We start from the raw sequence: 26,467 nt of genomic DNA, 5'->3' as shown, positions 1-26,467 counted from the left end.
ACATTTTCTGCTCTATCACCTAGAAGCCAGAGTATGTGTGTATTTAAAAAATGAGTCAGTCTTCTGTTGAGGAATCATGAACTGTAAATAACATAATAGCATTTTAGACTGAGTGTGGCAGAAGAGAGGGAGAAGATGTTATAAATAAGCATTTGCTATTGCAAACCAGAAGGAATGGAGGATGACAAGGAAATTTTTATGTCAATCCACTAGAAGCAACTTTTTTGTGATGGGCTCTCAGGATAAAAATAAGACCTAGTACTAAAGAAAGAAAAGCAGAAAATAGAAAATTTGTGCTTACATTAATAGAGTGAATATCCAGAAGTTTCAGACACTGCAGACTTCATCAAACAAATGTTTTGGTAACTTACAGACCATTTAGGTAGATAAATTGATTCATGCATAGCACAAATGATTTGCTATGACAGTTGGTTTTGGTTTTGGTTCTCATGCAAAACGCATCAGTGTCATTTAGGCTCTGCAGATAAAGTGGGATTTCCCACTGCAGCCTTCAGGCAGCAAAAGCCTTGACAAATATGACAGAAACAGGAGGGAAAAAGGCTCCTTAGAATTTAACTTATCACACAGGCCTGAAGGTTATTACAGTTCAGTGGCTTCTGCAAGGAAGCAACATAGAGATTCCTTGTATAACAATACCAGACATGCCATAGGTTGGAGTGAGAGAATTCCTGTGCACCTTTAGTTTCCCCCTTTGAGGGGGAAACTAAACCAACCTAACAAAAACCCCACAAGCAACAGCAAAATTAAAAATCACCCCACTCCTTTTCCCAAGCAGGACTCCTTTTCCCATGCCTCTTGGGAAATGCTAGGGGTTTTATAGCTTTTTAAATTATTCTTTAAACATAACAGACAACATTACAACTAGCTTCTTCCTAGTTGGGTAAAAAAACTATTCAAACAGAACAAGAACCAAAAAAGAAAACAAAACTGATTTAAACTTCTCTTTTATTTTTAAAGGTGATGACAACACCTGCCCAGCAAGCCACATCTTTGAGAGTCCATGTGTTGCCTTCTAGATTGCACCCTGGAGTGCTGTACCTGGAGAGCTGTGGTGACCTGAGTACTTTCACCACAGAGGGAGAACAGCTAGCAGAGAGGAGAATCCAAAGAGCAGAACATGAACGGCCTCACAGTGTTATTGGTGTTGTCAGAGAAACTGTGCTTTGAGCTGGCCTTTTGGTTATTCCTCAGCAGAGCACTTCCGTCAGACATACACATACTGCAGAGGAAAATAATCTCTGGCAAGTGGGTGGATGGGTTTGTCAATTATCACCTTCTTTTTTAATACTTTGTGCACAGACTCCAAAGGGGGAAGATAATTCTGCAAAGAGCAATGAGGAGATTTGAAAGCTGACCTTTACTGGGCTCTCAGCTGCAGCTCATCTGTTTGTGATACATTGGTGCCCTGCATCTCTGTGAAGTTTGGTAATGGGTAGTTGTGGGGTATGATGATACATCATCCTTGTGGAAGGAGCTGTCAAAAGCAGTATTGAAGAACTTCACAAATTTTTTGGCATTTTGGTTTAAATTAAAATCTCCTGTCATAAAATGGAGACCTTCAGATATGAACTAAGTTAGTAAAAAATGCTGAACAGAATTCTAAAATTATTCTTTATAAAGGAAAGCTGTTGATGTGCAAACTGTACTAAAAATAAAATCTGTCTTGATAAAGTGCTCTTTTGGCTCAGTGAACTTCTCTCTTAATGGCAGAACATTATTTTTGTCTTAATGATGGAACAACATCAAAACCCAAAAGCACAGGTGTTTTGCAACAGGTGATGATGGCTTGTTCCTGTCCTGGGAAGAAAGGCACTCTCTGGGTAGTTTCATTTAAAATACTGTTTGTTACAGTAGGTGCTATGAACAAAGAAGCTAGTATAGCTAATTTTATATTCCATCAGGTGCTGGGAACCCCAGATTGTGCAGCATCAGGCAGGGCACAAGTTATGCAGATCCGACCATTTTACCCCATTCAGATCATCTGACATAATTAAAAATTTTCTTAGAAAACAACTCTACTCATCACTTCTACAAACAAAAGGGCTGTTCACATGGGACCTTACTGCTGCACATCTAGACAAAGGCGGGGACACATGTACTGCTGGGTGGTATTTACATTTTGAGTACCACTGGGGCTGCCTGCAGGCTCCCTTCTTAAAATAAACCATCTAAATTTATTCTGTGGCCAAGGGACATCCCTGGAGGTCCATCTGTAGGAGCAGGACAAAGCACAGCACAGGCCTGGCCCTACTCAGGTAAGAGGCACATGGATCACTTCATGTACCATGATTTTAGGTCAGGATTGCTCCATATGCTTCTGCACGGAACATTTATTGAAATTACAGTCCCATCCTCCACACTGACACTGTCAGTCCATGCAGGTCACCAGCATCACCTCTTCAGCCGGCAGCGCTCTACAGGGTGCTGGAACTGGGGTGGGTGGGGTCTGCTTGTCCTCTGTGTGGATCCCAACCATTAAAAACACTGAAGGAGGGGGCAAGAAACACATCCCCTGTGTATACAGCAAATCTGCTGAAATTTTTGTCTGTACTGCTTAAGTTAGGGCTTATGTTTATCCACAAAAATGCAGAAAAAAATTGTAACACAGAAATTGGTATGTACAGATAATGGAAAGAGTAAATAGGAGGATGGAGGGTGGTACACAGGGGAATGCAGAACAGAAGCTCAGCCTGTCTACTGCGCCCTTGACCAGGGACTTCGCAATTTCTTCCGTCTGTCATTTAAGCAACTAAGGTGAAATACTTAATTCTCTTATGTTGATGGTATTTGTATTTCATGTTATGAACAGCCACTAAGTGGCTGAATGCCCATGTTTAGTTTTCTTCTGAATCAGCTGTGGTGTGTATTGTCATTTTTGTGCTTTCAAAGTACTCTTGAGAATCTATGAGGCACAGAAAATTCTATGAAGCCTCACCAGAAGCAACAGTCCCTGGATGACCTTTTTTTTGTTGACTTTCAAATATAATAATATTTTTCATAATATCTTATATCTTTATTTTATGATTATATATTTTAAAAAAAATTAACCTTAGCAGAGGACTTCCAGGAGTAATTCTAGGGACAGACATATCAGAATTCTACTTTTATTTATTGAAATGGTGTTAGGTGGTTAATAATAAATCATGCTAATGACATTTAAAGGAAAACAGTGATTTCAGAAACTACTCTCAGTGTGAGGAATTTTTATCAAAATTATGAAAAAAATCCTACTTAAAGTTATTCAGTCAAATAAATAATATTTCTGTCACAATCACAGTAGATTAGGAATCACCTTTGTTTAGGAGCACTAGTGTCATGTAATGCCTGAAAAGAATGCTGTTTTGAAAATAAAGGTAACAGCATTGCTTCATGCCTGCAGAAACATAGATAAGAATTACTCCAGACTAAGTGGCAAAAAAGAAGTTCAGACACCTTCCAATTATGCATGCATTCAGCATTGGCAAGTCAGCCTCTAGGTCAGTATGAGCAAATTCTCAGCCTTGTCTGAGGTATTTTTGTTTTGTAGTTTATTGTTGCAAATCTTACAGACATTAGCGCTCTGTTAAATAAAGGAATGTAGCACAGTAAATACATCACAACAAAATAACTGGCCAGAAACCCCTTACCCTGTCCCATCCAAAGCAAAAAGCCCACTCTTCTCCCCTCTGTCTCTCCCCCAAGTCAAACCAGCACAGCTTCATTAGAGAGGTCAGAGACCTGTGGCAGAAAACATCAGAATAATTACATTCAGTAGATGTGCAATATCAACATTCCAGGCTCACATATATTTATATATATATATTTATATTTTTATATAGAGATCATTAAATGTTTACAAAGAACAATATTGTTACAAATACAATACTATGCTTTTCCCAACGCTTTACAATAATTTCTATTCATCCTCTTTACAGAACAATAGTACAACTTCATAGTCTAGGTACTGCGCTAAATATATACAAGAGATCTCAACCATGTTGCTGTCTTGAGAAATACATTTCTTTTAGAAAAGAAGGAAAACTAGCAAACCTGGAAATCCAAACTGAGACTCAAACAAGATTCAAAACAAACGTGAAACTTCTCAAAAATAAAAAAAACAAGGGATGTTTCATCCTTAATGTAAACACTGAAGAGTTAATTAGACTGTACGAAGCAGCAAGGATGAAAGAAAAAGAATTCAGGTCTGTCACTGAAGAAGGAATGTAAACCTTTGAAGGAATGTTCCTTTACATCTGTTAAAAATCCCCATATCTGATCTATCAAACCGCTGCAACAGTCTAGAGAACAGCCAGCTTTCCCATTTGAGTTCCATTTTCTTGAAACTCTTTCTGTTTACAGAGTAAAATGGGATTGTTTACAAGACTGCTCTCCGAAGTGTGCACACACTATGGACCTCTCAGTTTAGAAATTTTATGCACATACTGTAACTGAAAAAATGAGATTTTTTTTTTGCTAAGCTCTGGTCCTGCAAGCATTCATTTGCTTAATTTTAAGCACCTATTTAGGATGAACAGTAACTTCACAACCCCCCAGCTGCCAGATTTCCAAAGAAACAGTAGTTTCTTCTCTTAACACATTTGCATGTTCAGATTTTCATCATTTCCCTGTGAAGTGAGCTAAAGACTTCACCACATGGGCCAGACAGAACCACAAAAACAAGTGAAGTGGAGGGCATACACATAGCAGGAACCAGAAGCATGATAACTGTGTCTTCAAGAGTTCACTACGTTTCCTCAGGCAATTTATGGAAAGGCTGCACTGTATAGAATCTTCTAAATTGTACATGGTTATATACCATATTTACATTTATTACTATATATATGGAAAGTTCTAGAAAAAAGGTTCAAATTACCATAAACCAGATGTCTACAGTTAAACAATATACTCACAAGCCATTAATTATCTTGTTGCATCAGTGAGGCAGCAGAGTTAAGTACTAACCTGGAATACTAACACCATTCTCTTGTGCAATCTGCTATTCTGGAGCCTTGGATTAAATTATATAACAACAATAAATGCAAGTAAAATCAAGTCATTGTACATTAATCTCAACACTAAAACATATCCCCTTACTACAACAGTTTATGCACCACTTTGTTATGTCCCTTAAATATCTGCTTCCCACAGAAATACAGTTCATCCTCTAACTCTGATCAGGCCATGGTTATCCATGACTTTAGAAAGCCAAAAAATGGACCCATGACAAGAGTGCTCAGTGGTTCTCAGCAGTGTTTGCAACAAGTGCACGTGCACACACCCACTTCCATGAATCCCCATAGCAATGTCTAGGATCATCACTGGACTGCAAGCAACGCTTACATTGCACAGCTCACGTCACAACAAGTGAGACACAAGTGACTATGAACAACACCGCATTTGCAAAGCAGAAGTGGTGTGTGGCTGTGTGTTGTCTGCTCTTGTTTTCATCTCACTGAGCCTTTCCATCACAGCAAAACACAGCACAAACTGTTTGTTTAAAAGAAATCAACATACTAGCCTGGACTAAACGCATGGTTCAACTTCAGTATAAACACCAGTATACAGTCCTGAAAAAAAGTAACTACAGAGAATGTAGAATTCTCTCACTAGGAAGAAAAGACACTGCTTCTTTTTATTTTGAACCCTCTTAAAGAAACCAAAGGACCCAACCCAGCCCCTTTTTCCCATTTTGTCTCTAGCATGCAACTTAGAGGCTAATCAAATACAAGATTTCATACATCCCTACAGTTAATCATCTTCATACAAGTGCATATAGTACACACATATCTCTTTTAAGTGCCATATATATGGGAAAAAATCACAAGCTAAATTATATAAGAAAATAAATAAGTTTATTCCTGCCTCATCCTTTCAACTGTTACCTACATATCATGAACTAAATAGGAAGTCAATAAGATTAGACAGGTCTTTGGACAAAAATATATGTTAAAACTGGCTCAGAGAACAAAATTACTTAGAATAGTCTGCAGATCTCTTATATTCAAACTTCATAAATAGGAAGCACAATTTTAAAAATGTCTATATACACTGGCACACATGGCTATGTGCACCAAAATTGGAATTAAGAGCCTAGAAAAGTGTAGCTATTCAGCAGATCCCCTCAATATTTTTCTTGTGGTTATTTAAAGATTCTCCCCCCCACTTCTTTAACCTCTAAAATCAGGAAGGGACTATAAAACACAAAGCTGAAGAAAACTAGAAGATAGAAACCTGGGGGCAGAGAGATGGAGGCAGCTGTAAAAAATGCCTCCCAAATTTCTTAGTGTAAGTAATGCAAGAATAACATGCTTCAGGAACTTATGGAGTATCTTTTGGAGTCCTACTATCATGAAGAACAGATGACAGAGGGGAATTAAAAGGTGTGTATTTGGACAATTCATTTTACAACAGCAGCATTTACTGAATCTTCATAAGCAGGCAATTTTTCCTGAGGGCAAAATAATCCTTTTGGTATTCTACTTTCCCCACAGACACAAACCTTTAGTACTGAGCTTGGAACCTGTGAGAAAACAGGGCAAGAGAACCAAAGTCACAGGCAGGATATCCAAGGGAACACCTTTTACCCTATACTTCTATCTATTTGGTAAAGTAATTTTTCATTCAGCAACATTTAATTTACTCAGTTTGTAAAATTACAGCCACAGAAATAAAACTGATTATGTAGCATGAAATAGAGCCATCTGTGAATACTGCTGTAAACTATGCTGCTGTTATTCTCCTGTTTTGTATGTGGAGCTGTATGAAGTGTCACTTGTAAAAAGATGCAACCAAAATAGTTCCACAGGTATATTTTGCCCCTTACCAAAATGGTGGGAAGAAGAGGGAAAAGGGATGAAGGAGACAGCAACAGTGTATCTGTGTCTGTGATGGGGGGAGAGAGAAAGAAATGTCTTTGCAGACACAGAAATGCAGCACTAGAGAGACAAGCACTAATGAGGAAAAAATATCTTCCATGCACACTGTGGTGGTGAGGTGTCAGCTTCAGATGTAAACTGGTTGCTCTTGTGCAGTCAACAGTCTGTACATGGCAGCTGGCATAGTCTTCATATGGATCTAGAGGAAATAAGCCAAATTAATCCATGTTTCTAAACATGCATACCTCACGTGAAGGACCCAGATAAGGTCATACAAGGCAGGAAAAAGGGTAAAACTTGAGAGTTTTCATACCCTTATTAAAGTATTGCAGGTGATGATTTTATGAAACAATATGTTTAGTATTGATGAACCATCTAAAATTGTCCACATGTCATACTTTCAAGGTATGGTTCTTCTAAAGCATAGAAGTATGGGGCAAATAATGAAAGAAATGGTGCACAGGCTTGCTCTCACTTCAGCTTTTTAGATTTGATTAGCAATGGGGCAACAGAGGTAGAACAGAATTCCAACACAGTTTGAGTTGGAAGCGTTTTCAGAATCATCTAGTCCAAACTGCCCTGTTGCAGGTATCAACAGTTTTCACTAGAACAGGTTGCTTAGAGCCCTATGCAACCTGGCCTTGAACACTTCCAGGGATGAGGCATCCACAGCTTCTCCAGGCAATCTGTTCTAATGGCTCACCAACCTCATAGTGAAGGATTTCTTCCTATGCCTGATCTAAAAATCTACTCTCTTTCAGTTTAAAACCATTGCCTCTTGTTCTGCACCGGAGACCCTGGTAAAAGCCTCTCTCCATTTTTCTTAGAAGCCCCCTTTACACATTGAAAGGCTGCTGTCAGGTCTCCCTGGAGCCTTCTCTTCTCCAGGCTGAACAATGAAGCCCCTCTCAGCCTTTTCTCACAGGCGGAGGTGCTCCAGCTCTCTGGCCCTTTTCAGGGCCTGCATCTGTATCTGCTCAAGCAGGTTCATTTGTCTATGCTGAAGGCCCCAGAACTGCACACAGGACTCCAGGTGGGGTCTCACAAGAGCAGAATATAGAAGGGAAAATCACCTCCCTGTTGGCCACACTGTTTTTGATGCAGCCCAGGATACAGTTCATCTTTTGGGTTTCAAGTGTTCATTCCTGGCTCATGTCCAACTTTCCTCCCACCAAGTTCCTCTCTTCAGGACTGTTCCCAATCCCTTTAGGCCCTTAGTTTCTATTGATGTAGGAGATTGCCCAGACCCAGAGGCAGGACTTCGCACTTGGCCTTGCTGAACTTCACAAAGGTTACATGGGCCACTTTTCTAGCCTGTTCAGGTCCCTCTAATGGCATCCCTTTCCTTAAGCATCACTGATCATGATGTTATCTTCAAACTTGCTGAGAGTGCACCTCAATCCCACTGTCCATGTCACTGATGAAGACATGACAGATAGAGTGCTGGTCCCAGTACAGTGCCTTGAAGGACACTGCTCATTACTGGTTTCCACTGGTTGTTACTGGTAACAGCAATGAACTCTGCTATACTGCCTAGACACATTGCTGGTTCTTACCTCACCAACAGCATTTGAGAGGATGTGAACAATTTTCTCATGGGGTGTTGCTACAACGCTCTGCCCATTGATTTCAATGATCCGATGGCCAACACGCACACCTCCTCGCTCTGCAATGCCTCCTCTCATAAGACTACAGATCTGCAAGGGAGAGCACAAATTTATCATGGGCTGGATAAGGAACAGAGACTTTTGACTACCTGTTTTTTGCCTGCAATATATGAATCAACATTTAAGTGCAGACTCGCAACAGCAAATTCTAAGATGCAATCTATCACTGACTCCAAAGCAAAATTTGTTAGTGATGAGTAGCTAATGGATATTCTCTTCCAAGAGCAGAACAAACTGTCAGAAAAGGCTGTTTGTGTTGTACATTACATGTCTTTTGGTTTGGAAATTTGAGTGTATGAAGGACCTCAATTTAATATTGTTCATTAGGCAGATGCCTTACAACAAAAAGGATCAAGAACAGGCTTTTTCTTTTGAGACCATGCAATGGCTTGGCTAAAGACATATATGATGCATGCTGAAAGCAGACTCTTCCACACATTTTTGGTTTTTGAAGCTGAAACAACTTTTTTATTCCTCTGTCTGACTGTAAATTTGTGAAGTAAGTGAAGTCAAAGACAAAACCTCTTATTAACACAACTTTTATATCTCAGACTTGACAAATGTAAAATCCTGCTTGCTGTAAGGGAGAAAATAGCAGCTTCCCTCTTCTCACACTGAAACTTAACCACAAATGGAGAGGAAGTTTCATGTGTGTTAAAGCTTGATCAGAAACAGTGGAAGGTACTTACGATCCCATTCTGCACACTGAAGCCCAGCTGATATCTGAGGTCTGGTCTTCTGATCAAGACTGTGGTTACTGGAGGACATCTAACTATGTTCAGTTTAACCCGGGCCTGGTTTTTCAAACCCTGAAAAAAAATACCAAATTGAGAGTTGTAAACATGTAACATGAGCAGAACAAAAAAAAACTTGTTAGAACGATCACATGGGAGCAGCCTTGAATAAATAGATCTTTGTATGCATTGTACCAGAATCTGATCACTGAATGCCAGACACAAGCAACAGAATATTTAGTGAGGTAAGGGATAAAACATCAAATTTTTCTTGCCAAAAATCTGGCACAGTTGTGTTAGGAAAACTAGATTCCTGCTGGCAGTTTCTTCATTTGATAACAGAAATCATACATAAAAGGATATTAAATCAGCTCATGCAGCTCACCAAATGACCAATGACTTTTAAATAAGTAACTAAGTTAGTTACCAAAACAGTTGCTTCCCTAATGAAACATACTAATTTCTGTCAAGCAAACAGTAGGTCTCCCTTATATCATCCTCGTATAAGCAGCACTCATAGTTTCTATTATTCACAGAATCGCAAGATGGGTCAGGTTGGAAGGGACCACTCTGGGTCATCTGATCCAACCTTCCAGCTCAAGCTGGGTCATCACAGAGTACATGGCACAGGATTGTGTCCAGATGGTTCCTGAATATCTCCTGTGAGGAAGATTCCATAGCCTCCCTGGGCAATCTGTTCCAGTGCATGATCACCTACACAAGTTATTCCTTTATGTTCTCATGGAACTTCCTGTGCATCAGTTTCTGCCCCTTGCCCTACTGCTCAGCTCCACCAAGAAGAGCCTGGCTCCATTCTCTTGGCATCCTCTCTGCGGATACTTACATTGATAAGGCCCCTCTCAGTTCTCTCTTCTTGAGGCTGAACAGGGCCAGCTCCCTCAGCCTTTCCTCATGAGAGAGATGCTTTGGTCCCTTAACCATCTTTGTACCCCTCCCCTGGACCCATTCCCAGAGCTCCATGTCCCTGTTGTGCTGAGGCGGCCAGAACTGGACACAGCACTCCAGATGAGCCTCAGCAGGGCCGAGCAGAGGGGCAGGGTCACCTCCCTTGAGCTGCTGGCAGTGCTCTTCCTGAAGCACCCCAGGACACCACTGGCCTTCCTGGCCACACAGAGACACTGCTGGCTCAGGGACAACTTGTCCACCAGGATCCCCAGGTCCTTTTCCACAGAGCAGCTCTCCAGCAGGTCAGCCCCAGCCTGTGCGGGTGCATGGAGTGGTTTCTCCCCAGGTGCAGGATCCTGCATTTGCCCTTGCTGAAAGTCAGAAGGTTCCTCTCTGCCCATCTCTCCTGCCTGTTGAGGACCCTCTGAAGGGATGCACAGAACTTGGGTGTCAGCCATTCCTCCCAGCTCAATCAGTGAACTTGCAGAGGAGGCATCTGTCCCTTCACTGAAGACATTGATGAATAACTTAAAAAAACCCTGCACCAGTATTGAACCCTGAGAGACACTGCTACCTAGAGACCTCCAACCTGACCCTGTGTCACTGATTATGACCCTCTGGGATCTGCCATTCAGCCAATTCTCTATCCGCCTTACTACCCACTAACCCAGTCCATATTCCCTGAGTTTGTCTACTAGGATATTGAGAGAGACAGTGTTGAAAACCTTGCAGAAGTTGAACATCCACTGCTCTCCCCTCATCCATTCAGGAAGCTGTTCTTCTGTAGAAGACAATTAATTTAATGAGGCATGATTTATCTTCAGTGAATCCATGCTGACTACTGCTGATCACCTTATTGTCATTGTGGATAGAGATGGCCTCCAGAACAAGGTGTCCCATCACTTTCCCAGGGATAAAGGGAGGCTGACTGGACAGTAGTTCTCTGGTTCTCTTTCTTGCCCTTTTTGAAGACAAGGTGACATTTGCTTTTCTCCAGTCCTCATACAAATCTCCAGATTGCCATGAACTTTCAAAGATGATGGCCAAGATCCTTACTGTGTGTTTGCTAGCTCTGTCAGCCCTCATGTGTGGTGGTGTTCACAGGGGTCCCAGGAAGAGGGAAGAGACGAGGATCTTGACTCCATGTTTCAGAAGGCTAATTTATTATTTTAATATATATATATAATACCAAAACTATACTAAAAGAATAGAAGAAAGGATTTCATCAGAAGGCTTGCCCAGAATGGAAAAGAATGGAATGATATTAAAATCTTGTGACTGACCAGACAGTCCGAGACAGCTGGACTGTGACTGGCCAATAATTAGAAACAACCAACATGGATCAATTAAAGATGAACCTGTTGCATTCCACAGCAGCAGATAATTATTGTTTACATTTTGTTTCTGAGGCTTCTCAGGAGAAAAATCCTATGGAAAGGATTTTTCATAAAACATGTCTGTGACACTCATGGATGCATCATATCAGGGCCCATGGATGTGCAGATTTTGAGTTTGCCTAGATGTTTGCCTTAAATAACTCAATTCTCTTTGACCAAGGGAAAATATTCCTTCCAACATTTCTTTACCCTGATTTCCTGGGTCAGAGATTCCTGAGGGCTAGTCTTGAAAGCAAACACCAGTCCAAAGGCACTGTTCAGTAACTCTGCTTTGTCTGTGTCCTCTGTCACCAGAGTGCCCCCTTCCTACAGTAACAGGTCCACATTATCCTTTGTTTTCCTTTTGTTGCTGATGTATTTGAAGAAGCCCATCTGTTTTCCTTGATATCCTCAGTCAGACTTAATTCCAAATCGGCCTTGGCCTTCCTTGTCTCAGCTCTCCTTAGTCTGACAACCTCTCTATATTAATTCCAAGAGGCCTGACCCTGCTTCCATCTCCTGTGTATTTCCCTGCTTATGCTTGAGTAATGACAAGAGTTCTTCCTTTACCCATGCAGGTCTCTTGACCCCTTGTCTGACTTCTTGCACATTGGGATGTGTAGTTCTTGAGCTTGGAAGAAGTGATCCTTGAATCAACCTCCCCTGCAGGGCCTCTTCCCATGGGATTCTGTCAACATCCCTACAGAGGCTAAAATAAGCTCTCCTGAGGCCCATGGTTGCAGTTCTTGCTCACAGGCTGGCCCCAATCTTCACACCTCCAACAAGCCCTTTCCTGTTTGTTGGGTGAGGTCATGCAGCACACCCATTTCTTGTGGGATCCTCCACCATCTGTGACAGAAAGATGTCACCAGTGCTCTCCAGGAACCTCCTGGATTGTTTGTGCTTTGCTATGTAGCTTCTCCAGAAGATGTCAGGGTAGTTAAAGTCCCCCACAAGAACCAGGGCCTGTGACTTCAAGGCTGATGTAAGCTGTCCTGTAGAAGGCCTCATCCATTTCTTGACCAGGCATCCTGTAGCACACACCCACAAGTGTCACCCTTACCAGTCTGCCCTTTTATCCTAACCTCTAAATTATCTACTCACTCATCATCTACCTCAAGATAGAGGTTGATACCTTCGAAGTACTCTTCCTCCCTTCCAACTGAGTTGTATCACATTCACCATGAACTCCTTGCTACTAGAAGAAAATTGAACGAGAAAAATTTATTTTTACTGTCAGAGTGGTAAAACAAGTATTACCCAGAGAGGTTGTGGAGCATCCAGTCTTGAAGTTACTCAAATCCTAATGGGCACAGCATTAAGAAGCCTGCTCTATTTTGAACCAAAATGTTGGTCTATCCAGTAACAGGAGTGACTGCCAGACTCGAGATTGTGTTCATATGGCTCAATGAAAACAAAAATGTAATAAACCACAAATAAATGCCAGCTTGACCCTTTGTACAACTTCAAGTACTCAGAGCTCTTGGAGATTGTTAAGAGATTTTTGAAATTATTAATTCACACAAAATATAAGCCATAAATCCATTTATAAAGAAAATTCACATAAAGAACTAAATGCTTTCTAAAAAATACAGCAACTTTCAGCTCACTTAATTAAACACCTGCCAATTCCAGTATCTGCTTCTAAATCCCTTTCATACATACAGTAGAAATCTAGGTCCCACTGCAATCAAAGTGTCAGACACTGACTTCAAATGATTAATTCTGGAAAGTAGTTTCTACTGTAGCTAAGGTAATATACTGAAGTCTTTACATAGAGTTTACTACTGCTGATTCTGTTGAGCTGAGCTCCAGATTCAGCAGTGACTTAAGTAACTAAACTGGAATCCTGGCATGATGAACTACCTTGAAGTCTGTTTTCTTATCAGTGCCTTAAACTGGATGTAATCAACATTGGGTGTAAACAGCTGTCCCCACAGTGCTGAGCTCAGCTTGGCTCATTCTTGAAAGTTGCTGCAAGACAATGAATGGGTGTCTGACCACAAAATGACAAAGCTCATGGCTGTGGGAGCTGCATGTACTCCACACTCAGGAGAAAGAAGATCTGAACTCCACCTCCTCCATGACTATGGATTCCTCTACTTGGTGAGGAATTAGCAGTGCACCTCAGATGCTCAAGGGCCATTCACTTTCTATAGGCAGATCTTGACAACACCACATACTGCAGAGAAGAGGGACTTCTCAACTTGAACTACACTGTGGGCACAATGTCTATGGAAAAGTCTAAGGGGCTTTTGACTCAGCATTCTAATCCTGAGAGGTGGGAGTCATGCAGAGTACTGGGGATGCCCATTTCTATGAGGAATTTAAGTGTCTAACTTTGGTCATCTGAATTCACTCAGGGTACATGCACAGAATAGATTTGATACTGTCATGCCCTTACTTCCCTGCTGAATGTGCAAGTTACTTACATGTATTCCCTAGGGCAAAAAACTAATGTCGTCCCTAATGAAAAATCCTTTTAATTTTACAGAAAGTGTATATATTTCAGAAGTGGGTGATCTTCAGAAATATACAGACTGGTAACATAAACTGATCGGAAACAAAAAAAATTGTATTTTCACCACCTTTTTATCTAGTTCCTGAGTATATTTCTGATAGTAGCCAGTACCAGATGCCTTTGAAAAAGACAGAAGTAGCATAATCCTATTAGGGAATAGCCACTACACATGGAAAGCTTCTTCCAAGCTCCATCAGTTTGCAATTGGTTTATGGCAAATTAGGAGCAGAAATTACATCCATAATACTGAATTATCTTGTTTGAAGGGCTTGTGACATATGTTTATCCACATAATATTATCATCTTTTCATAGGAATCTTTCCAGCATGCTAAGGAAATCTGAAATTTGGCATATTTCCACCACATTTAATGATCTGCACTTAGATCATTCATACACATATTTGTTTCCAAAAGTGCTATATGAATAACTCCAGATGTGTGGTTATGAAGATCTGCAAACATACAGATTATCATCTCTTTAGAAAGACAAAAAAAAAAGGCTGGCAGTTCCTGTGGAAACTGCGGTAAGTATCAGGGAAGAAGAGACAGGCCTGCAGAAGCTGGAAACAGCAAAGCTGGTTGGTTCTGTATTGACAAAATACTGATGAGCACAATAAAATCTCCATCTGAATAAGGGAAGTATAACTTATCAGAGTTTTAGAAATAAAAATTATGCGGGATAGGAAGCAATTACAAAGAGCCTAAATTTGCAGGGTGTTTTGCTTTGATGATGCTGGCACAAAGATATTTAATACAATTATTTTCCTTCCTTTCTTTACAGATTTAAGACTGTTTTTGCCTTATTTTCAGTTTGTCACACATGCTGTCATTTCTACTCACTGAATCTAAAATTACTGGTTCGGTGACTTATGCATCCATTACTTATCAGAACTCAGTATTAACATTTTGGGAAGCCTGAATGGAAAGTCTTTATAACAAACATCTCAGTTCAAATATTAAGAGATAATCCCTGAAGGAAAAAAAATAGTTTGTACTTTTTTTTTAGCATGGCAAATTTATCTTGTAAATGGAAATTTATTTTTCAATTAAAAAAAATACAAAGTGAAAGAGAAATTTGCATAATACAACTTGTTACCAAAAAGTTGCCTAAATGAATAAGTCTAACAGGTACATTGCTAAAAGTCAGGGAAGAATGTCTGTATAATGTACCACCAGCATTACATTATGTGTCTGTACGTGATGATCTGCAGAGCTAGGCAGGACCATTTCAACAAATAACTAATTTCAATAAATAACTAATAAATAACTAATTAACTTTGTCTCAAACACTCTCTAGTGATGCATCTTTCCCACTCTTTAAATACTGATGTTGAAATACTTTTTCCTTTGTATGCTACAGCCGCCCTAAGCACTGTTCAATTCCAGATGACCTGCAAGCTTTTCACTGTCACATGCGTTTCTGACAACTAGAAGAAAGCTCTTCCAATTAAAATGCCCCATTTATGCAAGTGAAGAGAAGAACTAAATAAGTGAAGCACTTTGAAATAACTTGGGCAAAGATGCCACAGGTGCATGTCTTTAAGTCAAAGTTTTAAAGCTTTAAAAATAGGTATAAACAAACAAACAAAAAAGCATTTACTCTATTTCATCCAAATATTAAGAAGTATTTGACAGCTAGTAAGGCTTATGACAATATCAGGCACCTGTGCCTCCATTTGTGATATAAAATTTCAATATATTGTGTACCTGATAATATCTTCCTTCTGCACATAATATTCCCTTGTGAAATTGTGCACAGAGCCCTGGTACACAAGTAAATAGCACAGCAGTCTGGAATGGCACTGAATGTTGTCATTCTGGACTTGATCAAGACTTTGATGCTGCCTCTCAAGATAACCTCATAGCCAAGAGCTCAGGAAGTGGGTGGTGAGGTGGATTAAGAACTGGCTGAATGAGAGTTCAGAGGGTTGGGATCAGTGGCACAGGTCTATTGGATGCCTGTATCTAGCAGTGTCTCCCAAGCTTCAATACTGGGCCCAATCTTATTTAACTTATCATCAGAGATGGAGTGCCTACTGATGGAGAAAGCTCACTGATGACACAAAAGCTGGGAGGAGTGGCCGATACCCAAGTGCTGTGCAACCCTTCAGAAGGACCTTGACAAGCAGGAGGGGTGGGCAGAAAGGACCCTTCTGAAATTATCAAGAGCAAATGCACCTGGGGAGGAATAATCCCAGGCCTCAGCACAAGTTGTCCCTGAGCCAGCAGTGTCTCTGTGTAGCCAGGAAGGCCAATGGTGTCCTGGGGTGCTTCAGGAAGAGCACTGCCAGCAGCTCGAGGGAGGTGACCCTGCCCCTCTGCTCGGCCCTGCTGAGGCTCATCTGGAGTGCTGTGTCCAGTTCTGGCCTCCTCAGCACAACAGGGACATGGAGCTCCTGCAGGAGGCAGGTCCTGTTGAGGGCTAGCATTAGGGGATTGGAGCACTTCACTTAGGAGGAAAAGGTTTACCATTGGACACAATGATCTTAGAGGTCATTTCCATTCTAAAATTGCCACAGTTCTGTGAAAGGCTGAGGGAGCTGGCCCTGTTCAGCATTGAGAAGAGACAACTGAGACGGGACCTCATCAATGATGTTAGATGACACCACTTTCAGTGGTCCCAGACAGAAAATTGGTGTGGCATAATTTACACTATTTTTTCAGATCATGAAATACAAAGTGCCATGCAAACATTTGGTAAGAATTTACTTCAGTTTTGTACTTTCTGCTTTTCAATTATGTATCTTTAAAATTTGTAGCTTCCAGAAACATTTTCCCTACCTTTATAATGCTCTGACATGTTGAGAGTGGTAAACCAACCAAGCTGGTCCCATTGATTGACATGATCTGGTCCCCTATGTTCAGCTTCCCAGACTTCTCTGCTGGTCCTCCATGCATCATGTTGGCTATGATAACTGTAGGCAAAATGGATCCCCAGCCAGACTCCACAATCACCACACCTAGAATTTCTCCCTTTTGCTTTTCAATGTAAACCTGTATAATAAGAAAAAGTGTTTGAAAAAAGAGTTTTTTTTACACCCAAGGAACTAATATCATCCCCCTCCAAACATTAACAAACCCAACAAATATACCCCTCTTCATTTGCAACCTGCCCTCCTAATTCAAAGGCAAAACAAAATAGGGTACATGTTTTACTACCTTTCATTTGCATTCAAACATTAAATGACACATGATACAGACTTCATGGTGAACACCCCTGTGACAGTGGTCACAGGGGTTTTCAGGCGAGGGAAGAGATGAGAATGTTGACTCCATGTTCAGAAGGCTTGATTTACTATTTTATGATATATATATTACATTATAACTATACTAAAAAGAATAGAAGGAAAAGTTTCATCTCAGAAGGCTAGCTAAGCTAAGAATAGAAAGGAACGAATAATAAAGGTTTGTGTCTCGGACAGAGAGTCCAAGCTAACTGGGCTGAGATTGGCCATTAATTATAAACATCCAAGATGGGCCAATCACAGGTGCAACTGTTGCATTCCACAGCAGCAGATAACCATTGTTTACATTTTGTTCCTGACGCCTCTCAGCTTCTCAGCAAGAAAAATCCTAAGAAAGGATTTTCATGAAAAGATGTCTGCGACACACCCCTCAGAAGTAATTTCTGTTTATGAAAAGAAGAAATTCCAGTGAAGGAAACCCTGGTGCCATGGGCTTGGTGGACAAAGCTAAATAAGAAGAGATTGCAAGACTTTACAACTTTGCATTGGAAAGACATTACCTGTGTGTTCCAGTTGCACACTGGTTCATTTTTATCAAACAAGCTGCAAAGCCTTCTGGCACATACAGTTATTTAAAACCTGGAATTAATCATGTTCATAAACACCGCTGCTTCTATAAATTTTATGTTGTTCACTGTAATTTTTTTAATTGCATTAATCTGTTAATCTGCTTTAAGTTCCCATTCAAACATGTCTGAAAATTGTTTGGTAAAAAGAACAGAAACAGGTGGTAAATCAGTTGACTGCAGATAAATTTGAGGTTCACTGTTTGCATTTGAAATAGAACTGATGACAGGGTGTTCTATTAGGGAGGATATTCTAGACTAACTGAGATAATTTATAGGAAGTATTAATGGTTTTTTAGTTTCTGCCAACACAGGCCCACAACTGATAAAGAGCAGCTGAATATTTGTGGGGAAAAAAAAAAGATACATACATCTTTGCAATTTTCAGATTTGGAGAAGTGAATCAGATCATCATTGTACATGTCCTGGGTATTAAGCAAGTCGCTATATTCCTTCTGGCTAAGGTCTTCTGGGTTGATTCCATTTGCCCTCAAAAATTCTTGGTAGGCCACACTAAATGCTTGACCTATGGACTGTGCAATCAGCTGCGCCTGTAGCAGTTCCCAGAAAAGGGAAAAGAAAAGAAAAAAGTGAAACATTCTGATGCTCATGTCCACTGACATTTTCTGTTACAATCACACTGTAAAACGGATCATCAAGTTGATGAACCTACAAGTTACTGCAATCCAGTCTAAAAAATATTTGTGCCTCACAAATTAATTTTAAAGACCCACAAAATCTCAACACATTCAGCTCTGCCATGAATCTAGCTCAGTAAGCAATTATAAATTACAAATATGAGAAAGAAAGACATCCTTTCACAGGTAAGAACTGCTAATGTAAGTGTAAAGGTAGAGTCACTGCAGTGACTGTGGGTTGCACCTATCATTCTTCCCACACATGCTGCTCCCAGATGGCACTCCCTTCCAGCAGAAGCAATGTCATTCTCTGACAAGCAAGCAATGAAAAAGAAAATGTCTACTAGGAAACACACAACCACATTTAAAAGGGTATTTCCTACTTTTCCTACCATCCTTTACAACATTGATAGTGACTACTCCTATCTCAGCCTCAGACAAAAAAGAGACCAGATCAAGCCCTAAAGTAACTGCAAATGGTCATAAGCATCTCCTTCTTCATCCTGCTACTACCTTCAGCCTCTGTCCCCTACACTTATTTCCCTCCTTCCAACTCACATGATCCTGGGAGTTCTCTGTCTCTTTCCTACTCATTCTGTCCTTTGTGAGCACCCTCTGCACCTGCAGCTTCCCAGAGTCTTGTCTGCATCCAAAGACACCAAATGCACCTCTCACTCACTACACTGCATTGCTCCCACCATGAGCTGTTTGATTCCTGCAGCTGTGGGACTGAAAGTGGGCAGCAGGCAGACGTGGGGAAAGCTCTGTGCCAAGCAAGGCCAGAGGGATGCCCACCTTCGACACAGTAATCATAGTCAGGCAAATAAAGGGCAGGAAAGCAAAGCACAGCACGGTGCAGAGTACTGCTGTGTATAGGTGGAGAGATTCACCCAGTGAGCCCTCTGTAGTGCACGGGAGGTGGCTGTGGTGTGCATTGAAACACAGGGCTGTCTATGGCAAAGACAGGGAAGAGAAACGGAGAGCTCCACAGCTGACAGTGGAGGCCTGGCAGAGTACTGGTAACGAATGAATGCTGCCCAGATGTACTTTTATACAGTCTGATGGCCATTTTTAAAGTCCAGTTTGGTCCCTAATAAATGAAAGGCTCCCAACACAGAAATAAAAATGCTGTATCTTAGCTCAAACTAGCACTAAACCTGCTGATGAGAACAGCATGATTGCTGGTGCTGAAAAGACCAATATGTAGACCAGTAATATATTACCAAAGCTAAGATCAACCTAATTTTAATAGCAAGGACAGCAAGAAAATGGGAAAACTGCACCTCCATAACTCAGTAATGTAAGTGAAGAGTGCAGACTTTATGTTTGTACACATGCATCTTCACTCCCAGGAAGAGACCAGCTCCCGCTTATACACCCAGCATTTGGACACATCACTAAGGTTCAACTCATTTAAAGGTACACCTCTAAATAGCTGAAAATCTGGTGCTGTCCTCTTTAGACAAAGACTCATCCAAGCAGAGACATGTTCTGGCCAACACCCACTCACACGCTCACAGCTTCTGTTTCACTTCTGTGTAGATTCTGCCAAGTACCCAGCCATCCCAGAAGAAGAAAAGACAGGTTTTATAATATAAACAGGCCACATGACTTCACTGGAGGTACAAAATCTTTGAAGCTGCCATTTTGTTGCTGCTACAGTCCTTCCATTCTGACTATTAGTCACTTCAGTATTTGAGATAAATTTGGGAAGTTACCTGTGAGCTATATACCATGACTAAGGAGAGTTGATATAATCTGCAGTTTTTCAGCATATTTTCCCCATTAATGAGCAATGATTTTATTGGATCTACAGGCATTTTACAAGCCAGTTGGATTTACAGGCACAGAGAGGATCACGCACAACACAAATACAGGCTGATCGAAACAAAACATAGACTGGGAAGTTCAAATTTTAGCTAACCAAAGTATTAACAGCAGCCTAGGTAACAGATCTGGAAAGAATGGATCATGCAAAGGCTCAGACCACCCCATAGTAAAGGAAAATAAGCCCAAGACTCTGGAACGTGACAGTTTGATTTCTGCTTTTTCAACTGGCCAGTAAAAGAGCAAGCAGTGTCTAAACTTGTGACTAGAAACACAGGAACAGCAGCCTCAAAGTGGGTAGCATGTCAAATGTCATTAAGCAAAAAATACATTGGCTACTGTATTTCACACCAGATTCTTAAAAGGCTTTACAAAACAGGTTTACAAAACATGTTTTAACAAAACATGTTATTTTGTGGAAATAATCCAGAATTTTTATATACTGTCAATTTTGGTCCAGGATTACTTTCATCAGTGCTCATCCTTACTTTTTAACTTCAGCAGTGGGTCATGTATACACATTCATGTGCAATAATATATTCAGATAATATATTCAGACAGAGGTTTAGAGCAGATTACATTAAATTATTACATAAAATCAGCTCCTTATTCAAGAAAACCTTCCCATCTCAAAGTCCTTGCTGTTCACTGTAGTTTGGAAGACATGGAAGAAACTGGTATTTTTACTTAGTTGTCTTCAGTATGTTAGTTTCCCAGATTACTAGGTCTAACTTGACTATGATCCTAAAAACTGCTTATCTAACCACTTCAATCTAGTAAGTTTGATTTTACTTTTCAGTTACTGAAAGTTACTTTTAAAAGTACATAAAAACGGCAAGGTATAAACACTGATTGTGAAGGCAGGAGATCAAGACCTGTGTAAGGTAACTTAATCCTGTGTAAAGTACCTTAACTGTGCCATAGGTTAAAATTTAGTCATTTATGTCTCTATTCAGCATATTTTGGGACTGCTGAAATCACAAACTTTCTCTGCTGTTTTTTTGATATGATGACAGTAACTACAGCCCCTACACAAACCACCTGAAAAATAAAAAATCACCTTTCTGGTATGCATCAGTGTCTGATCCTCAATGCAAGACTTGGAATTAGAATTTCCCTATGAAAATAAGCATCTCTGATAGACTTTCCCTCTCCTATGCAAAATTTGAGCTGGTATTTGTAACCTGCAGCAACTGGACCCTCCTATCACTGTTACTGGAAGGCACTAAAGAAACTTTAAAAAAGTAAGCGTTTCTACAAACACCAACTTCCTGTGACATGTCATGTCCAAACATATAAATGGCAGGCAAGTTCCTCTGCTTAAACGAAATACTGGGTCCAGTTAAAAAGTAAACAGGACCACTCACAATGGGCTTTGGGCCTATCAAAATTGCTTACTTTTCCACTCCTAGAAAACTACAAGACAATGTAATTGCTTACATCCTCAGACTCAAAGACATGACAAATCATTTTGTACTGCCTCTTTCCATCTTGAGAGGGGTGAGATGCTTCCACATTATCCTGGGAGTTAGAGCGTGGCATTCGCCTACGAGCCATCAAAACAACTATATTTCCTATATCAGCAATGTAAGAAATGGTCCGCAGGGGATGATCCATCATGGTTTCCTGGGGAATAAGAAAACCAACATAAGCAGCTGCTTCAACTAGGTTCTTATTGGACATCTAGTATCATCAAAACACACAAATAGCTGTAAGACCTCTGCTAGGTGAAATCTGTAACATCTGTCATGCATTAAGGGAAATAGAACAGAAACCAAGAGCTTCACTTTCTAAAAATAAAACAAAGAGAAAGTTTTACAGCGTTTTTTTCTGTGGAAAAGCACATCAAAACCTGAACTGCAGAACCTGCATATGCTGAGCATGTATGTGTACAGGACTATAAGCAAATTATTGCAGCTAAATATTTTGGGCTACTCTGGGCACAATCAATACTTGATGCAGCATGGCTTAGAAGACATAAGCTGACTACAATTATCTTACCCACAAACTCTAATTATTTCTATAGTCATACACACCAGAATAATTGCTTGTATGACATGGCACTTGAACATGGATTTCTGCCTAGAGGGGAATATAAAATCCAGCACATTTTAAAGACAAATTTTAAGATGTACGTTAAAGTCTATTCCAGGAGTCTTTTCCAACAATACTAACAAAGGTGTCTATGTCTATACCTGTGTGTCTGCATTCAGTACTTTTATTCTCTGTGTAGAAATGAAGAGGTCCACTTCAGTCATGGGTTGAGATTCACCTTCTGGAGCCTGCAAATAAATGGATTAGAGTCAAACAAACACCTTAGGTAACATACTTACTAATAATGATGTTAGTTCACGTACAGGGGTACACTAAGACACAGTCACCAGAACAGCAATGCAGGATAGAGTATTAGACTGCAGAAGCAAAAGATAAACACAAAGATGTGGAAACTATATCATATATGTGAAAGTGAATTGGGTATTGTTTGAAAAAAAAGTTAACCTCATAAAAGCTTGCCTGCTATTTTTCCTGATTCAGTAAAATTATACCTGACTGCAACATGAACTATAAAGATTTCTTGAAAAGTAATATGATTTTACCATTTTCTGCACACTATGAATCCCACTTCAAATAAGGTTTCCATACAAGCCATAAAAAGGCCTAATAGTATCTCCTGCCTGAGGAATTTCTGTTTGGGCTAGCAGTGGCTGCTAAGACCAATGGAAAAACCTGTACCACAGGAGGTACTGTTTGAACTATTCATAATGCAGTTCTGGCAAGAAGACCTTCACAGTCAGACAAGATACTTTTCAAGCAGTAACCCACTTAAGAAGTAATATTTTGTTAAAAGAAAGCAAACATTTGTAATATTTTTTAAATTACACTTGTTAAAAGGTAGTTGATAGCTCCACAAACAAAACTTATTACAAGATGAGTCAATCTCAGTATATTACTGTATGTATAGACATAAACTTTTTTTTTTGCATCCAGCAATTTGACATCTCTGTGAGTCAAACAAAGCACTCCAACATAACGATTAAATTAAAATAAAAAAGTCTAAAAATAAAGTAAAAAACCCCAAAACAAACAAAAAAAACCCCACACTCCATTTTAATCCATAATTTTACAATGTTTAAACCTTTGCCATGTCAGTCCTGATTCTTTAATATGCATTTTGGGTACTGCCTGTAACCATTTGATAGATCCAATCGTTCTTCTATTTCTAACATGAAATGGCTAATGAGAAGCAACAAAAAATGGACAATCAGGCAACTGATATCCCAGATATGTCATGGTGGCTCAGAAACAAATCTGAAAAAACCTTGCTGGATGCAGAAAATAAAACCACAAAATAAAAAGAAAGGGAAAAACCCTCCCAGAAAACAAAAGAACAAGCATAACATCAAGCTGATGGAGTTTGTACTGCACCTTCTTCCTGCTTTTGGCTAATTTCTGGGCCATCTGCTTAGCATGGAACAAACAGAGACAGGAGAACAGTTAGAGAAGAACTTACAGAGACTCCAAGTCAAGCAGGAATCTACAAACTAATGTCAGGGCTCACAGACTACCAGCTGGTGTAAATAAGTCCCTGCTTAAATTAACTTCCTCCTTGTTTTTTTAGCTTAAAAAATTGTAAAATTTCATGTTTAGCGCAATTAATTTCAGAAATGAAAAGAAACCGCACCAAAAGAGTCAGGAAGAACACAAAAGGATTTTTTTTTCACTTAAAATGTTCCTTGCAACAAACAAGGTTATTTTGAGTGTAATTGTTTTTGAGACTTGGTGAGGGGAGGATGGTTTAAGAAACAGAAGAGATCTTCCCCTCACTTACACCAGTGTAAACCATTACAAGAAATTATTTCTTTTGAAGGTACACCAATGTAAAAGGTGAGACAAAAATTGTATGCTTTCTTTATTATTACAGGTTTTTCAGATCTCATACTTCAACAGACTTCAAAAAAAAACAACCTCCCTAACACTATGCTGCTTTTTCCTGGAAAAATAAAATGACAGAAGGTAACTGTCACCTTCAATCTCTCTTTCTTCTGAGCAAATAATCTGCACCAATGTTCACAGTGTGAACTGGTCAACAAATCTTCCTGTGACACCTACACAAAGATATGTCCACACTATCACATTTTTTCAAGCAAGCAGTGGAGCATGTGTTTCAGCTCCAAAAACACCTTAAAAAACATTTCTACTAACAACCCAAACAAACATAATTTTTACAGTCTTGAGTCATGAATTCAATCGTGAATTCAAACCAATGGTGAACTGAACTTTACAGACCTGCTCATTGAAGGAATGCAATACTCACCAGGCTGGCAATTAGCCCTTCCAACAGTAACAGGCTCTTTTTAAATTAAATTTACAGGCGTGCTCGTGGTGGGAAGGAGGCTTATAGTTACAAGCTGCAGACAGACTCAGCACTAGCTACTTCTACAAAGAGCAAATAGGAGGCCTGAATCATAAGATACATCAAACATTTTAATACTGATGCTCACAACTTAAATCTGTCAGATTTTGTCTAAACAAATCTGAAAGCAGCTACTGAAAGGTTAGGCCATGCTCCTTGTTTACAAATATAAACATTCTCAAAATAGCTTTTAGTCACCTTTTCCAAACTAAGAAGTATTTTATAGCCTGGTAGGTTATTTTGCAACAGGTGATTGCAAACTATTGTAAAAGCAATTAAAACTGCCTTACATGGCAGGCTCTTCATTACATTACTCTCAAATTAAATTAATACTCAGAAATAATATACTTATATTGAGTAACAGCTGCCTGTCATACACTGGGCAAGGAGGAGACACTCCTTAGATAGAGCATTTAGATATCTTTCCAAAATCAAGCCTTTCTTTCTCACCCTTCCCAAACTTTAGAATGATGGACCTCCCAAAAGAAGAAAAGTATAGGCCAAAATTAAGAAAAAGGGGGCAAAAAAAATCCTTGAACTACAACTTTAAAATGTAGAATTAACAATTTACCAAATTATACTATAATTCAATATACTGAAAATTCTGTTCTTCAAATGGAACATATTGAAGAACTACTTTCAAATATTTCATAAAATAAGGCAATGATATGGATCAAGCACTTTTAGTAAGTGATTTAACACTGCACGGAAATGTCACAAAAGAAGTTATGGTCCATGAAAAAAAAAAATTGGGATAATTCTATGCAAGACACTTTATTAGACAAATCCTCTTTATCACCACATTATTTTGCTAACTCAAATCAAATATTATTTCTGTATTCCTAGAAGAAAAAAAAAAAGGAAACAGAATATACCTAATACACACAATTTTTTTTAATATACAGTATACAGGATTTTAATTCAAGGTAAATTAAATGTACTTATTTATATAGATGCAATTTCCAAAATTACAATGCATTAAAACCCAACAAGCTTCTGCTTTTGCTACAGAGAGGTCCTAAGTTTATTAAATCCATTTACTCTCTACAAAAAATCAGTGAGCATGGAGAGGACACCGAGTGTGTAAAAATGTGTGAAATACTAAACTAAATATCCCATATATGCGTTCTATCTTACATTACACTCAGAAATTAAACCAGGTGTTACCTAGAAATGCTCAAACCTACCCCACAGCATGCTAAAAGTGCCTCCTAATGAAATATTCCGAACTACGTTTGATGAACACCTTCAAAGCAGTGCATCTGTTTTAACTTAACTGGACTTCACAGGGATGAAGGTCAAGCAAGAAAACACCCAACTCTTGTACTTTCACCTGAAAAGATACTTCTTAAAGAAGAAGTCTGGAGAATTGTTCTCAAAATCTGTTCATATTCCAAATGAATGAATATGTGGTCTGAAGGCTCTGGTAAAAGGAGTAATTTAGGGATTATTAAATTCAGATAGTACACACTTTTGTGAAGGTATAAATAACAGGGCTCAAACAAAGCTCTTCACCTCTTTTTAATACTCAGCTTCAAGTCTGTGTATTTTAAAAGCTCATTCTTAATTTAAAGCTTTGTTTTCTTCAACAGTGGAGAAATGGTTGACATGCAACAAGAAAGGCACTCTGTGAACAAACATGAGTAGGGCCATAATTTACACATCTAGGATATGGGATATCTGATGCAGTGATGAATC

At 39.5% G+C, this 26,467-nt stretch overlaps 2 protein-coding genes across 3 annotated transcripts in view; one reads left to right on the top strand and one right to left on the bottom strand.

Annotated features, from left to right (window-relative positions):
* The window catches only part of ENTREP1 (endosomal transmembrane epsin interactor 1), a 28,372-nt gene extending 26,677 nt beyond the window's left edge, over positions 1-1,695 (top strand). The window contains exon 11 of the mRNA XM_054652580.2: positions 979-1,695. Coding sequence (XP_054508555.2) covers positions 979-1,188 — 210 coding nt within the window. The 3' untranslated portion in view covers positions 1,189-1,695. The remainder of the gene's footprint in view (positions 1-978) is intronic.
* Positions 1,696-3,109: 1,414 nt separating this feature from the next.
* Positions 3,110-26,467, bottom strand: part of APBA1 (amyloid beta precursor protein binding family A member 1) — an 86,728-nt gene continuing 63,370 nt past the window's right edge. For both annotated transcript variants that reach the window (XM_077172073.1, XM_054652514.2), the window contains exons 6-13: positions 23,782-23,814; positions 22,551-22,637; positions 21,796-21,981; positions 18,262-18,441; positions 16,861-17,073; positions 9,232-9,351; positions 8,432-8,572; positions 3,110-7,074 (exon numbers count right to left, since the gene is read on the bottom strand). In XM_077172073.1, the coding sequence (XP_077028188.1) occupies positions 7,003-7,074; positions 8,432-8,572; positions 9,232-9,351; positions 16,861-17,073; positions 18,262-18,441; positions 21,796-21,981; positions 22,551-22,637; positions 23,782-23,814 (1,032 nt within the window). In that variant the 3' untranslated portion in view covers positions 3,110-7,002. The remainder of the gene's footprint in view (positions 7,075-8,431; positions 8,573-9,231; positions 9,352-16,860; positions 17,074-18,261; positions 18,442-21,795; positions 21,982-22,550; positions 22,638-23,781; positions 23,815-26,467) is intronic.

The sequence above is a fragment of the Agelaius phoeniceus genome, chromosome Z (genome assembly GCF_051311805.1).
Source record: "Agelaius phoeniceus isolate bAgePho1 chromosome Z, bAgePho1.hap1, whole genome shotgun sequence".
NCBI classification, from domain to species: Eukaryota; Metazoa; Chordata; class Aves; order Passeriformes; family Icteridae; genus Agelaius; species Agelaius phoeniceus.
This window is presented reverse-complemented; position numbering and strand designations above follow the sequence as displayed.